The sequence below is a fragment of the Lagopus leucura genome, unplaced genomic scaffold (genome assembly GCF_019238085.1).
Source record: "Lagopus leucura isolate 7727_CA_CO unplaced genomic scaffold, USGS_WTPT01 Super-Scaffold_100159, whole genome shotgun sequence".
NCBI lineage: Eukaryota > Metazoa > Chordata > Aves > Galliformes > Phasianidae > Lagopus > Lagopus leucura.
Genome location: NW_024962335.1, coordinates 17,363,377 through 17,379,236, shown reverse-complemented (window position 1 = coordinate 17,379,236; position 15,860 = coordinate 17,363,377). Strand labels below are relative to the sequence as shown.

Genomic DNA, 15,860 nt, shown 5'->3' with positions numbered 1-15,860 from the left:
TTAAATTAATAAACCTCAATCAGGATGTGTTTTGTCAAAACGAATAGGAGCTTAATCAGATTTAGATTAGTGCTCAATGTGAATGTCATCAAAGCTCAACTGAAATTTTCTGAATTAAGCATTGCTGTTATTCATAGCTAGAAATCTTTATTTGCTTTCTTAAGCAACTCTTTAAATTGGAATAAAAACCTCTTATTTCTGGATTAGAGTGTCCACTGAGTAAAGATGTAAAGCATTCATTTGACTTGAAATCTTCTCCTTGTAGGTGCAAGGAGGTGCTACTATTTAGAAATGTATATGGTAATCTACACAAAATTCTTGTGTTTTCTTTAATATTTTCTGGTGATTATCTTGTTTTAGGTTTTATTTTTCACTATATAAAATTTTAAATACTATTTGTTTACATAACATCTAAATAGAAATAATTGTGGAAGCACACAAAATATTGAATTAATCTTAAATAATTGTTTCAGGAGTACATAAATTTGCAAAGCCTAAGAAGAAATATGTGAACTTGCAAACAGCACCTCTTCTCAATTTTTATTTAAATCTTTGTGTTCTACCTTTCTATAACAGTTTATACTGTAATCTTCCAATTGCCTTGCGATGAACATTTTAATATCACCTAGCATAGTAACTAAGGTATCTGTATTTCATCAACATACAGGCACATATACAGTACCTTTTTTGTTAACACTTCTCAAACATTTGACCGACAGTGTTTACAGTCTTTTGCTGACCCATATAGTTAAAAGTAAGTCTGAAATAATTTCCAGGATAAATGGCAGTAGGTTTGACAGTAAACACTGTAGTGAAAATTATTTTTGTTAATCTGATTCAATGTTACAGGTTGTCATCTCATATGGTAGCTTCATGGTTTTAGATCAAATGGTAGTTTTTATTTTGAGGATTTTCACAATATTTTTTGTTATCTCTAGTGATTTTACTACTGAAGAATCCCAAGATATATGTAAAACTTTTGGGTGTATTTGTCTGGGATCTAATAATGTTAAAAGAGCACTGTTATTTTTCAGTTGAATGCTGAAGATAAATGAAAGTATCTCCTTTTCATAATTTCAGCATTCTTGGAATTTTACTTTCTTTTATTTACTCGTGTTTTAATAAATTTTGAGATTAAATTAATTGGCTCTATTTATCTGTCACCTTTTAAATCCTGTAAGAAAGCTGCTGCTCAAAAGCAGTTGTTGTGTGATGTTCATATTTTCGTTAGTTTTCTTTCATTTAAAATTATATTTCTGTAATTTGTAAATTGCATACATATTTTCAGATGGAAAATGTAAGCAGTGATGATATTTTTGACCATGCAAAACAAGCTGAAGTTTTTCTCTGTTTAATGGGACCTTCAGTACGCACCTCAAATATTTTCCATCCGTAAGAACCTCATTTTAGTTTGCTTGAGAATCATCCTTTTGAATATGCATTATAGCAGTGTGAATAAAGTTTCCGTACTTCTTTTTAATTTTCATCAGTTTTAAATTTTATTTTGGACCTTATACAATGCAAGCGTGCTGATTTCCTCTCAGTATTGCTAAAATTTGTAATTAAACAAGTATGTAGTGATCATATTGAAATCAAAGTGATTCCGATACAATTTATTATATTGTTTACGTATAAAATTGAATTTTGCATAAATATGAATTAAGTATTTTCGTATGTCTTCACAATAAAGTTTTTGGTTGTTTTCTTTTTAGTTTTTTCTGGTTCTGCTGGTTCACCAAGTCTGTAGGGTTAAGGGCAATATTATATTTGCTGTTGTTTTTCATATAATGCCTGTAATCTTCCTATCACATTACTGCTAACACAAGTCTTTCTTTAAAGTATGTGTGACAGAGCACTGGAACAGGTTGCCCAGAGAGGTTGAGGATTCTCCTTTTGCAGAGATATTCAAGACGTGTCAGGATGCCTAGCTGTGCATCCTATTATAGGGTGCCTGCATTAAAAGCAGGGGGTTTGGACTCAATAATCTCTTGATATCTCTTCCAATCCTTGCAGTTCTGTGATTTACTTCTTGCTAATTCTTCCCTTCCCTTCCCTTCCCTTCCCTTCCCGTCCCTTCCCTTCCCTTCCCTTCCCTTCCCTCTTCTCTTTCCCCCTCCCCCTTTTTAATTTGGATTTTAAACATGTATGAAGTATATGCAAGTTGATGTGATCCACAAAACAACAAATCTCTTTCAAAGCAATTTTTGTTGGAAAAATAAGTTAATATATCCATAGAGTGGAGAGACAGTAATGATTTAACTGATCACTTATCCTGAGGAAGCACCAGGCTTTGGAAAAGTGGGATGCTGAGGATTTTGTCACTATGGGTCATAAGGAGAACACATGAGCCGTAAAAATGGAATAGATGGGAACATGTAGAAATTACATATTTTGGCAATTTAAATACATTGAAAAGGCAGGCAGAAATTTAGTGCCGCATAAAAATGGAACTAAAAGAAAAAATGAGCTAAATAAAATAAATTTTATTTTTTTATTTTATTTTTATTTTATTATTTAGATTTTATTATTTAATTTTTTAATAAATTTTTATTTGTTCTGAATACTTCATATCTCTTTTGAACATAGATCGCCAGCACAGTCCAAAGAATCTTCTCCAAAACCTCTTAGACAGCGTATTCAGAAGTCTGTGGATGAAAAAATAAGTAAGGTACTGTACAGGATGTGCTATACACATATGGATGCACTGAAATAGTAATGGTAAAATGAGAATAATAGTGATAAAATTTTCAAATATTTGTCTGAACGGTATTCAATAGGTAAATAATTGGTTACCTTGTGCTTAATGGCCTAACTCAAACCGTATTGAATGAGAACGTGCAACACTCCAGAAAAGTCTTTAAGCTTACTAAAAATACTTCATTGTGAAGATCTCATAATGACAATGTATTGCATAAATCTATATCTCCTAAATTAGCTCTCTGTGCATCTCAGGACTGTAGGATTAAATCTGAAGGTATGTGAAAGGAAAAATAAGATTGAAAAGAGGGACCAGATTTCAATTCTAAAATAATGATTAACTGTTGGTTTTTTTTTCAGAGTGCTATTAGTTTGCAACATTTCATTTACATTTCCCTTATTGTATACATAAAATGCATACAATAAAGTGCAGTAATGCTTGCTATTTTCTAGGGGAAATCAAACATCACAGTATACTGGTATTGTAAGTGGCTCTATTTAATAGAACAACTTCAGTGTTTCTGAAAATTACAGCCTTCGTAAAATTGCATTTTACATCATCTCTTTTTCTAAAAATTGTCAAATTTTAATGTTGGAACTATAGACAGAGACAGACTATGTATCTTCCATGGCATTTCAACAGAGAACAAAATGAAAGTACTGATTAGTTTTTACAAAATTAGTTATGACAACAGATGAAAACATAATTAGTATGTAAATAAGGAAACAAGTTTTATAGGCCATCAGGATTAGTTTTGGTAGAGCACAATGGAAAATATATCTCTGCCAGTGAAGATGAAGGGAATTTTTACATATTACATGTATAAGAAATAGCGATTAAAAGGAATTAGAGTGAAAATTATTGTCAGTTTCTCCAACAAGTGCTTTAAATATACTTTGATTCCGCACAGAATGTGCTTTTTAGAGAAGTAGAGGAGTGAGGCTGTTGTTTTAGATGCATGCACTAATTAAGGTGAAATCTACCTCAAAACTTATGGGAAAACATTTGAAAAGATTGGAGCTGAAAAATGATATTCAGAATAATTTTACTATAAATAACGTAAGTTGCAGCTTTATTCATCAAATAGCAATATTTGTAATATGTAATATGCCATTTACATAATACATTGAAATAGACAGTTTTTTCTGTCTAAACTGAGGTTTTGTAATTGGGTTCATGAAGTTATGTTCAGTGTTACAGTACAAAAGAAAGTCTAAAGTTAATTGCCTGTCAAGTTTTGGATCTTTACCAGGAACATACAAAGTTTCTCACAGAAACTATCAAAAACATGAAACCTGAGATTGATTCCTGTTATGAAATCATTCTTTTTTTTTTTTTTTTTAATAGTTTTTTGCTAATCAAAAACATGAGATTAGCTTCTATGGAGAATTTCTATGTAAATTGTAGTTCTTACCGAAGGTATTTAATCATGACAGCCTCCTGAATTGATTCTATATTGCCTAAGAAAGATATTGTGATTCCTATATCCCCTGTTAACACAATACAAGGAGTGACTTTTTCTCCATGACTTTTGTCTCAGCCTTGTTTTCACTGTGATTGATGACACAGAATGTGTCTGTAGCAAAATAGAATGAAATATCTATTATTTTTAGCCAGTCTTTGTTGAAGTCTTTCAGTCTACTTCTAAAACTGATATTGACACTCACAATGTGCCCTCATTATAAATGAGGACGACTATGTTGAAATGTAAATTACCTTTTATCTTAAGAAAATCAAAATACAAGGAGAACAAGGAACAGGTATAAAGTCTGTGGTTTATCCTTAGAACAATCATAGAACAATCATAGAATCACCAAGGTTGGAAATGATCTCTGAGACCATCTAGTCCAACCATCCATCTACCACCAATACTTACCCACCATGTTCCTTAGTACAACATTCAATTGTAAAGATTACTTACAGTGTTTTGTAGATTAAACCTGTAAGATTTGACTCACTTCTACTTCAGCAGAATGGATGCTAAGGTGCATGTGATTAATTTTTAACTAAAAGGCCACTTGGAACTACACAGCTCGTGTCTTAAAGGAACACTGGGGCTGCCGAACTGTCTTTTGTAATCATAAACAGTCTTCTTCATGGCTTTCTTCCAGTGTATCCTATTGAAAAAGGCACTGCATGGAACTGAAGCCAACTTTCTCAAGATGTTTTTCCATATTGAAAAATCATAATTAAAAAATAAAAAAATAATGGTGTATCATAAAAAATAATGGTGTTCAAAATGTAAATGCAAATATGTATCAGTACAGAGTCTTCTTACCCAGACTGTTTCACATTGCCTGAATGTTTCACATTGCTTGCAATTCTGTTTTCTGAGTATTAGCCAAACATTTACCATCCAAACTATACTATATGCTTGTAAAGTCTGAGATTGTTCTTCTGATATTCCTGTGCCCTCTTTAGTCTTGTTTCTCCCATCAGTTAATCAAAATTGCTGTTACCAAAACAGCTAATGACTTTTCCAGCTGAAACTCAGAGATAATTCTCCAACCTTCAACTTTGATCTCCATTCTCTCACAGAAGATCTAGATTTTCTTTTTTATTCTTCTTTTGTCTGTTCCTGGAAGCCTTTCTCACAATTTCTACAGTGTTTCTTTTGCATGTTTTTCCCCCTTTCTTTTCTTACTTAGAAGACATTTGGGATCATACCTTCTTTTTCTTACCTTCTTTGTGGAGGAATACATCTACAAACAAGTTCAGCTATCAGCCATGTATGAATAATTCATAAATCTATATGTAACCTAAGTATCTCTTTTGTCAAAACTAGCAATTTTTGTAACTTCTTCTATAAGAAACTTCTTTTAAGTATGTCTGTCTGTCTTAATATATTTAACTTTGAGAATAGTACCCTATCTGCTACCTTTTTTGCATTATAGCAACTGTAGAATATATTCTCCTTTATCCATATGTCAATTTGACTATAAATCATTAAAGATTCAGCTTGCTTTTTGATCACAGTGGTATATTTTTCTTGGACTTGGTAGATAATCTGTGCAGATTTAGCCTATCTTCACCGAGACTGACAGCTGTTGAACAGCAAAGCATTTAGAAGGTAAATGCCATTCTTCTGTTTGCATATCAATCTGTTCCTTTAAGTGGTAGTAGATACAAACTCCTTGTTTTAACGAATCTTTAGCCACACTGATTATTTCTATTTTGCTGCTCTGAGATACTTACATTCAGCCTACGGTACCGATTTTCCTTGTTGGTTTCTTAATTTTCAGTCTGGTTCTTTCAATTTTTTTGCTTTATACCATTTCTTATAGCTGAAGAGATTTGCTATGGGTATCTGCAGAGCTCATTATCCTCTTTTAAAAGCTTTTTCAGTATCTTTAAATCAACCTCTCCTCAAAATTTAGCAGTTTTATGTATTGAGGTGGATGCCCATTACAATGACTAATTTGGGTTCCTTTCCCTATGAATCCATATATTTCTTGTCTTAGGTTGTAATGTCCCTTGGTAGAAATATTTCTTGTTCTGTCCTTACTGTGCAGCACATAGTACAATGAATTCCTTGTACTTGACCATAGATCTCAAGTGCTGTATTAGTGTTTATCACCTTCTTATGCTAAGTATGAGTTTTCACATTCCAAAATTGTTGTACGAAGTAATAATTTACAGGTTGCCTCTAAAATTTGTACTTGTAAATTTTGCTATGCATAATACACAGATTTCAAAATTGACTCACAAGAGATAATGTACATGGATTCTGAATTATACAGTAGAAATATGATGCTTCTTTTCAATGTCACCGATTCTCCTGAGAAATTCTTATGTGATGGTAGCATTAATTCCATAAAATCGTCATGAGGGCTCTTTTTCATGCTGCCTCTTTTGACATGGTCAGATTGTTAACCTACAGTGCTAACTCACCATCAGCCACTTGGATTTGTAATAATTTGCAATAAAAGTTTTCTTTACTGTGATATTTGAGAGGGAAAGTGATGATTAGCTTAGTTATATGCTAAGCCCCATCATGAATTGTATGTTGAATAAGGAATTTTGGGAAAATCCCTTAAGCAATGTGAAAAAGGGATACTTCACTAAATTAAAAGTAGGAATAACAAAAATAAAAATGATATCCCCTCCTTCCATAATAGGAACTGACTTTTCACATCTGAAGAATTGCAAAGAACGACAGATCAGTATTTAAACATGCACAATGTAGTGCGCATGTGTTTTGTATCTAAGAATAAAGAAAGTGGGAAAAGTAAGCAGGTAGCTATGAATTGTAATACATTTAAAAATAAGGTAACTCTATGAGTATTTCCATTTTCCAAAAACCAGTTCCTGGCAACAGTGAAGAAGAAATATTTCCTCTTGCAGTCCTCATTAGATACTGGAATAGATGCAAAAATATTCCCTAACTATAAAGGCATTTGTTAGAAGGCAATGCTTGTGCTCAGTTCCTTGAAGAGGAAGAAGTTTGGAGATCTAGTATGTTTCACCTTTTCATTCCCTCCAGCAGAAACAAGTCAGAGTAATAATGAGAAATTCAATTTCATCTTCCAATGAGAGGTGATTGAGTTGTGTTTCAAATTTCCTATCCACTGTTAAAGGGAAGTATCTTAATGGCGAGTGGTATTTTGTGGAAAAAATCTTTAATTCAGAAAGGCCCACAGAATATCTATTCACTTCTGTCTCTCGCAGCCAGTTTTTCTTGCATTCAGTTTCTGCTTCATAAAAGAAAATAGACCACTTAACTAGACAAGAGAGAGCTACTTTATCTAAAATGAGGTATTCCAAACTTATGTCTGGTACTTTGAATTATACTTACATTAATTTTAAACCCTACTATTTAACAATTTGTGAATGCAATGGTATTATTTAAGTAGTAATTACTTTTGTGTGAGAGGAATGGAATGATTGTAATAATCACCTCCTTTGATTATGTTGAAGATCAACTTAGGGGAATAAACAGAATGCATAATAAAGATTTAGTTTTTCCTCTGCACCTCAAAAGATAAACTGACGTTTCAAGTGGGTAGGTAAAACACTGGATAGAACTAATGACTTTGGGTGTGAACATTAGAAATTATTAAGGAAGGAACAAAAGCTATTAGGCCATAAGCATACAATATGTGAAAGAGTAGCATATTTTTATATTATTTTGGAAATTGAAGATTGTTTCAGCCTTTAATGCATTGTGTTAATAATCCTGCTACACTGCTAACACATTTACTCCATGACAGCTGCAAGAACTTTCAGTAGTTTGGCATGTTATTTTTTTTTCTTAATGTAACAGGAGACCACCTTTCCTATCTGAAACACTGTTTTCCTCCAATTGGGAACATAACTGTAGTTTTAGTTTTAAAACAATCTGTGGCTGAATAAAACTCTAACAAATGTTGGCATGTTTGATATTCATTGTAATTTCACTGTGTATAGAAATCCTCCCAAGGAAAAAAACTCCACAAAGCAAACAATTCCACTCTGCCTTTCTCATGTGACTTGTTCATGCCTATACAAAGTGATTTAATTTCTAGATTCAAGCACTGATGTTATTTTTCACTGCTTAGTTTCCCTAAATGCTGTTACTTGAGAAAATTGTTTTGCCTGTTTGTGATTCCAGTACAAATAAATTCTAACTTGGAAAACTGTCAACAGGAAGTTATCAAGAGTTTTCTGCATGCCCATTGTAACTATGGGTAGAAAAGGCATAGCAATAGAGAAAATAATCCATCTCTGGCAGACGTATTATCTATTGTAAAAATGAAATTTCTGACTGGAATGTAATTATGGAATGTAAATTGATTAGTAGTTTTGGTGGTTATGAAATGAGCTAAAAAATGAAAACCTGAAGGAGAAAAGAAGGGGAGGTATAGATTATGTTCAATAAAAGATCTAAAGACAGGCTATTTTTCTTCATCAAGTACTTGATAAACTATACTTCTGGGGGAAATACTGTTATTATTACTACAAGACACCTGAAAAACTTTCTAAGGATCCCTAGCTGTGAATTATGAGCACTCTTGAAACCGTTATGTGATAATTTGTGGCTGAATGCTTTCAAAACAGTAGTAAGTTAATTTAGGATTGTGAAGATTGGTAGAATGTCATGCTAAAAAAATTGTCAGATTTGGTAAAATAAAAGCTTGCTATTATCTGAGCTACTAGTCAAGATGGTTTTTTTGTGGTTGAATAATATGATGCCTTATTTTGATGATTGTGTTTACTGTTTTTTTTTTTAATATTTTCTTTCTCTTCCTTTAACACTTCCTTTCTTTCTTTCAACTTACCTTTACTATGTTTTCTGAAAGAAAACAAGTAAAGATGCAGAGAATACATTTTTGTCTACTTTTTATCTCTCTCTTCCTCTTCCAAATAGTATTCTAATTGTTTGGCTGGAAAATAAAAACATGTGTTTGTTGTTACTGATGTAGGTTTTCAAATTCTATTAAGCTATTCCAGCATATAAAACCCAAATCTTAACATTCTTACTGACTAAGTATTGGCAGTACTGACTGTATGCAGATGGTGAAGGAGGTCTGGAATAGATTATCAACTAACTTTTAGAAAGAAATAGACCACGCACCATTAATTTTTTGCATAACTGTGAATATTTTATATTGGCATCTCAATGAACTGAAAATCTTTAGGTTCAGAAGTTAAGGTGGGAGAATATTCTACATATTCTGTTTGTTAGGACTACTATCTGACCTACATGTGCTAAACACAGGATATCTTATATGCTGTTGTAGTTTCTTCCAGCTAAACAATAGTAACAGTAAAACCCTATATCTGGAATTCATTAGAATTTCTTTCTATGTATAGGTGTAACAGAAATATCCATCTTGCTTGTGAAGAGGAACAGGGACAGCAAGCCATAGTTCATTTCACCCTACTTATGTGCAGCTACTTGCTTAGGAAGTTGAATTCCCAACATCTTTTCACTTTCACAGAGTGGTTGGTTATTGGATTGGTGATGTGGATTCCCTCAAAGCAGTAGAGTTTGGGGAATTTAATGTACAAAACCGCTCATTTCTAAGAGTTTTCCAAGTTGTTGAAAGCATTTATTATGTGTTACTCAATCAAATTTGAAGTTAGTCTTTTTTTTTTTTTTTTTTTGAAGGAACATTCTGGAAGACCTTTTCTTTTTGATTCAGCTGTAGACTCACACTGTTTTGTTCCGCCTTCGGGCTATTAAAATTATCTTGTTGCTAACTCAGTGTAGTACAGTTGTTGTACTAGCAGGTTTATAGGTTTATATTCCTACACCAACTGGGAGGTTTGCTTTAACAAGTCTAGTTTTGCAGTCTTGATTCATATATACTGTTTAGCTTAGTACTAGGATCAACTGAAACAGTTCTATTTGGTAGAGTGTTATGTACTTTATTTGCTTGTAAATGGCTGAGTAGCATGTGATGTGGCGCAAAATTTTGAGGCATATTTTATGCTTCAGTGCAGTTGAAATACAGACAGATGAGTTTGTGAATTTTTTTCAGTATTTGGTCCTTTGTTTCCACATATTCTAATCCCTGAAAATTAAATTCATTAAATGTCTTGTGGGTGTCGTTAAAAAAAACAACAACCCTGAAGTCCAAAAAATAATTCATTGTTTATAGAATGTTAACTATCAAGCTTTCTTGACTGCTTGATGGGCTTTTTTGGTTCTGTATTTATTACATCTTCATTAGCTCAGTACAAAATGCATCTTATTTGCCTCTTGCAATACGAATGTGATAGCATTTTGTGTGCAGGTTATTGCTGCATAATGTGTATCATTTAATAAAAAGTTGAGGATCGAGTAAATTTTAAAGGATTATGATGAAGCATTGGAGAAACAGCAAAACCAGGAAGAATACAGTAATACTAAACTAAAAAAAATTAAGCCATGTATGTTCTGAACATTATATAAATAGGATGTTACATTTAGTTAAAAAAGATTAGTCATGTGTTTTGTGCAGTTTCAAATACTTATTCTGAGTCTTTGGGTATAGTTTCATCCTTCTCTGCTGGGTTTGTATGGCAAGCTTTGTGTAGCAGCTGAGCTACAGGTAACCTCTATGAGAAGAGATCAGGAGCTGCCTGCATGCTGGGCAGAGTCAGTTACAAAAAAAACCAACACTGGCCAACGCTGACTTCATCAGTGATGCTGGTGATAGTTCTGTGGTAACATATTTAAGAAAGGGTAAGCATGGTAGCTGTAAGAAGTGAATGAGAAAAGTGAGAGAAACATCTCTGCAAACACCAAAGTCAGTGAAGAGAGGTATGAGGTGCTCTGGATGCTGGAGCAGAAATTCCCCTGTAGCACATGGAGAAGACTATAAGGAATCTTTCAGTGAGACTGTACGGATATGGGCACATTAAGTAAGAATTACCCATGTTTATGTAAATAAAAGATAGCAAATATATTCACCTGATCAACTGCAATATCATGCAGATACTAGGCTACCTCTAAAAGCTAGAGCCTATTACTTTACGTGGATGAAAGCAGTGTGTGATGGAAGTGGTATAAACTGTGACTGAATTTTGCGACCCTTGTGAAATGAGGTTTCCAGCCATGTATTATTTTCTGTTATTCTGTTTGAATATGAAAGTTTGAATTGGAACAAAATGATCTATAGAAGTGAAATCTTGGAAATAGAGTATTTAAACATGCTTGTGCATAGAAGGAAAGTATAATGCAAACTTTTAAATCCTAAAAGTGCCTGCAAACCTCCTACTCAACAAAACCAACTGAAAAAAATAAAACCAGTATTTATTTTGTGACAATGTTTACTGTATTTTCTTTTTGCTGATGTTTGTGCAGCATTTCTCATTCAGCTCGTATTTATTAGAATTCACCTGTGATATTTTAACAGATTTATTAGCTAGAAATCCTAATCCCTGCTATAACTTTCAAGGTATTTTAAATAATTTAATAGACTTTCAAAAGGAAGCAAGGGCACAAATTGTCTTGCAGACTCTATAACATTTCTGATGAATTGGCCAGCAAGCATGAAGTTTGGCCCTGGAATTAGAGTAAGTGATAGTCAGAGAAACTGTAGCCTAAGTATAAACTGAGGAAGATTGACCTGGAATCACCAACTCCAGTAAATATAATTATATTGACTATATTAAAATTTTCACACAATTTTTGTAGTTGAACAACATATTTTGATTTGCCTGGGCTATAAGACTAGATTATATCCTTTCAAAGCTAGGAAAGGGCGATGAACATAGAGAACCAGATACAGTAATGTTCTTCGCCATTGTAGCTTTTTGGCAATGTAGGCTATGCATGTTTTGACAAATCTGGCACTTGACATCAGTGTTCAGTACACCTGTATTTTAGAGATTAATTGCAAAATCTGAAGGTTAACACAGAGAGATCTGAAACAATATTTTATATAGAAGTTTTAGACATAAATATGTTGAAGGCTAATTTATATTACTTTTGCAGTGTTTCACTATTATTGCTGTAAGTATTCTTGAAAACTTATATATTTTGTATACTTTTGTATATTTTGAATACTTCATATAAATTCTTTTTTTATGTGAGTATCCTCATTTTTTAGTAAAACTTCTGAGACAACAGAGTGGAAATTTAGTATTTTACTAGTCCTGCAGGTGTTGTATTTTACTTCTGTAAGTAAAGCTAACACAAATTATTATTGGTAGATGGAGCAATCTTCAATCAAATCTCAGTTTGCATGTACATACAAAAATGAGCTGAGTAAAGTAAGGGATCAGCACTTCCTCAGCAGTAGACAAATGCCAGCCTGCATAAATCCTGCACCAAAGCAACATTTGCAAGGTAAATATTTCACAGGTAAGCCGTTGTGGAATTGAATATGTGAATGTGATATCTAAGTGTTCAACTATTATCAAAGAAAGCTTTGGTAAAATTCATGTATAAATAAGTTTTCAAGAAAAAAATAGATGTCTCATTGCTTTGTATATACTGTGACCAGCTAAATGCCTTTGCATTGAAATTTTAATGCTAATATCTTAAAAATTCAAATTTGTTTGAAACACATGTATTGATGCTATCTTAAGGTAAAAAAAATAGTGATACTTTTTATGTAATATTACTTCTTATTTGACATACGCAAGCTAACTGAAATTTATATCTTTAAGAAAATAATTGTTTGGGTTATTCCTCCATAAGCTATATCATATATATATATTCTAAATCCTTTATGCATATTTTCTAATATCTCAAAGCTTTAAATTAATTTCCCTAATTTAGTTTCCTTAGCTTATTTTTGAGCAAAGTAATTTTGAAATATCAGCATACTTAATATGTAGCAAATGCAAGTGCAATGACCAGAATAGTTTTGTTCTGCTTTATAAAGCAATTGTTTTGATAAAAAAAATCACATGATAGTCCTGATAGAAAACAGATGAATAAACCCAGGTAACTTCTTTTCTTCACATATGTTTTTGATATTCTTGCATGACAGAAGGTATGAATTCATGTCTTGACATACCAGTGCTTGGAACTATTTCTGAAAATGTTCATCAGAATAAAAATTATAGAGAAATGGGGAAATTGAGTTGTCAGCCAAGGAAAAAGAACTCCAAGAATGAACAGATGGATTTGAATAATGACAAAGTTATCTATGATGAGGAAAGTGAAATATCTTTGCCAAAAAATGCTAAGAAACGTAAGACTTCAAACAACCCTCAGAAGGAATTGGACAGCAAAATTGATGGAAAAAGAAAGAACAACAGAACTGCAAGCAAGAATAAATTGATTGTTGGTCAGGCAAAATTAACTCAATTTTTTAAAGTGTAACTTTTTATTTTTACCTGCATTGTCTATTGAACACTTCAGAAGTGAGATTTTGTAAGAAAAAGGTGAAATTCATGATTTGCTTTTCTTCATACTCAAATCAATGAAAATAGCTTGTGTGTATAATTAGACAAATGCTTACAAGTCTGATTATGCAGGTATCTTTTATTTTTGTTAAGAATACATCAGTATTGACAACTATGCTCTGTTTTGGTAATGAATTATGCTTCTCTCAACATTGCAATATAATGAAAATAATGTTAGATGCATATGTGTAGGAATACTAAGACACAAATATCTTCCAATCATGTTAAACTCACAATAAAATATTTAATCTTTTTCAAAGAAGGTGCTGTGATTCAGTAGTTTTCAGACTTGCCAACAAGGTCGATAGACTCTTCCCAGCATGCATCTGAGCACTACAGGAATATAAAGCGAAAGTTTAAAATAGCAAAGAACTAGAATTCTGTATGGCCTACAAATGCCTACACCCCATTCCCCAGACTATTTACAGTAGAGGCAAGTTGGAAATGCAGGATTTAAATAGCACTAACAAATCCCAGATATTAAATGGAGTTTCTAACTGTGCTTTTAAGAAATGGTTTCAGAGACACTGAAGTATACCTTACCAGAATTAATCTAAAAAAAAAAGAAGAGAGAAAAAAATAAAATGTACTTACTGTCAAAATCTCTCCTTCCTATGGGGAATTTAGCTGAATTTTCTTCTTCCACTGTCTCTCTTTCCTGTATTGATTCAATATTCTGAATTTCAGTGTCAGCTGGAAAAGCAATGGCTCCCTTCAGTGCAAGATAAGGTAGTTGCTTTCTGCCTGCACTGATAGGTACACCATGATTTAAGAAATCATGTCTGGAATCAGTGTCCTGTTTTAAGAAGAAAAACAGGACTATCAGTTTACCTTTAGAAAAAAAAAAAAACAAAAAAAACCAAGAGACATGCTGAAACATAGGCTCTTCCCCCCAAACTTTTGTTTCTATTTAAATTATTTTTTTATTTTTTAATTTAACTGCCCAGATTAAACATTTAAAAACTGGAAATTAGAAAATTCAAAAGAAGAAATTATGGTAGAAAGGATTTCATTCAATCCTAAACTGATTTTTTTCCTGTACCCAACAAATCATTACTTCAAATTACTTGTCTTCTAAAGGGCTATGAAAAGAATTTCAATTCAATACTTAGGCAATTAAAAAAATGCAAAACTGAAAACTCACAAAAAACTTTAATCTTCTGTCATCGTCTTCATCCAAGAAGCTTTCCTCAATCTTATAACGTTTCAGCAAAGGCACTGCTCCTCTCTTTTCAGTTCTATCTCCATTTCGAAGGGTTCTTCCTAGATTGATTGCAGTTAGCAACATATCTTCATCTGCTTTTTGCAGAGATTTTGAAACTGAGATTAGAAAACCTTGAGAAAAAAGAGAGAGTATTAACATATATGATGAGATATACATTCTTAATTACTTAATGCTTTCATATAAGGTAAGCAGTTTTCAAACTTTAAGCTTTTCAGGTGTAAATTAACATGTTCTCCATCTGTGCCCGTCTTTATATATTTTACAGACTGAATGGAAACTCCTTCAGTGAGTGATGAGTTCAGTCTTTTAAATGAGTCACATTAAGGATAAGGCTTTGTATAAGCCTTCTAATCCCATCTATTGTTTAGAACTACTTAAACATTTCTTTAGCATGGATAATTTTTTTCTTTCAATCTTTTTAGAACAGCAAGATAGCTCCTTTGGAGCATCATCATCGCAAAGCTCAGACAAAACAGTGATGTCCATTTGTGGTGTTTAATAAGCTTCACTTTCATTTAAGGCAACTTGAGAAAAGGAGCTAATTTACATAAGTAAGCAGGACTTTGTGAAGGTGTGACTTATCATAGTCTTTAATCAAAAGTGACTTACCAAAGAGTTGAAAAACTTGGAATTTAACAATATCTTAGGCTGCTACTGTGTTCAGGTTGAAGTAACTAATTTGTCTGTTATCTTTAATCAGTCAAAGAACTCAGGTAAGAAATATTTTTTAATACTTAAGTGATTTTCTGCATTTTCTTGTTGAAAATGAACATTTCCCAAACAAATAGAAAATAATCAGATACGCTTGCTAGGAAAGTAGAAAGAAAGTGAAATTTCATTTTTAAATTAAAAAATACATATATTTGAGGTCTGTCTACTATTCTGTGGAAAAAAAGGCAGGAATTTGTGTATAATATTTTTTGCTTCATCTAGAAAGCAAATGTGGATTTAGGTAATCTCTTAATGTCAATGACAGAAAAGATCTATTCAATGACTGTGTGCCATCCCATAAATTCATGCTTATTTTAACCTTTATGGTAGGGCATAGAACCAAATATCATCCTAAGTAAAACAAACTAATAGGAAATTGATCAAGAAAATGAGAAGGTTAGG

The 15,860-nt window shown here is 32.4% G+C and overlaps 2 protein-coding genes across 2 annotated transcripts in view; one reads left to right on the top strand and one right to left on the bottom strand.

Moving 5' to 3' along the window:
• The window catches only part of LOC122190233 (PARP1 binding protein), a 45,306-nt gene extending 31,761 nt beyond the window's left edge, over positions 1–13,545 (top strand). Inside the window, exons 9-11 of the mRNA XM_042890070.1 lie at positions 2,587–2,668; positions 12,320–12,470; positions 13,105–13,545. Of these exons, the coding sequence (XP_042746004.1) occupies positions 2,587–2,668; positions 12,320–12,470; positions 13,105–13,439 (568 nt within the window). The 3' untranslated portion in view covers positions 13,440–13,545. The remainder of the gene's footprint in view (positions 1–2,586; positions 2,669–12,319; positions 12,471–13,104) is intronic.
• Positions 13,546–13,805: 260 nt separating this feature from the next.
• PMCH (pro-melanin concentrating hormone) lies at positions 13,806–14,903 on the bottom strand. The gene is made up of 3 exons (XM_042889378.1): positions 14,667–14,903; positions 14,117–14,318; positions 13,806–13,855 (listed from the first exon to the last, which is right to left on the bottom strand). Exons 1-3 carry the CDS (start codon positions 14,901–14,903, stop codon positions 13,806–13,808), a joined length of 489 nt encoding a protein of 162 aa, XP_042745312.1.
• Positions 14,904–15,860: the final 957 nt, after the last annotated feature.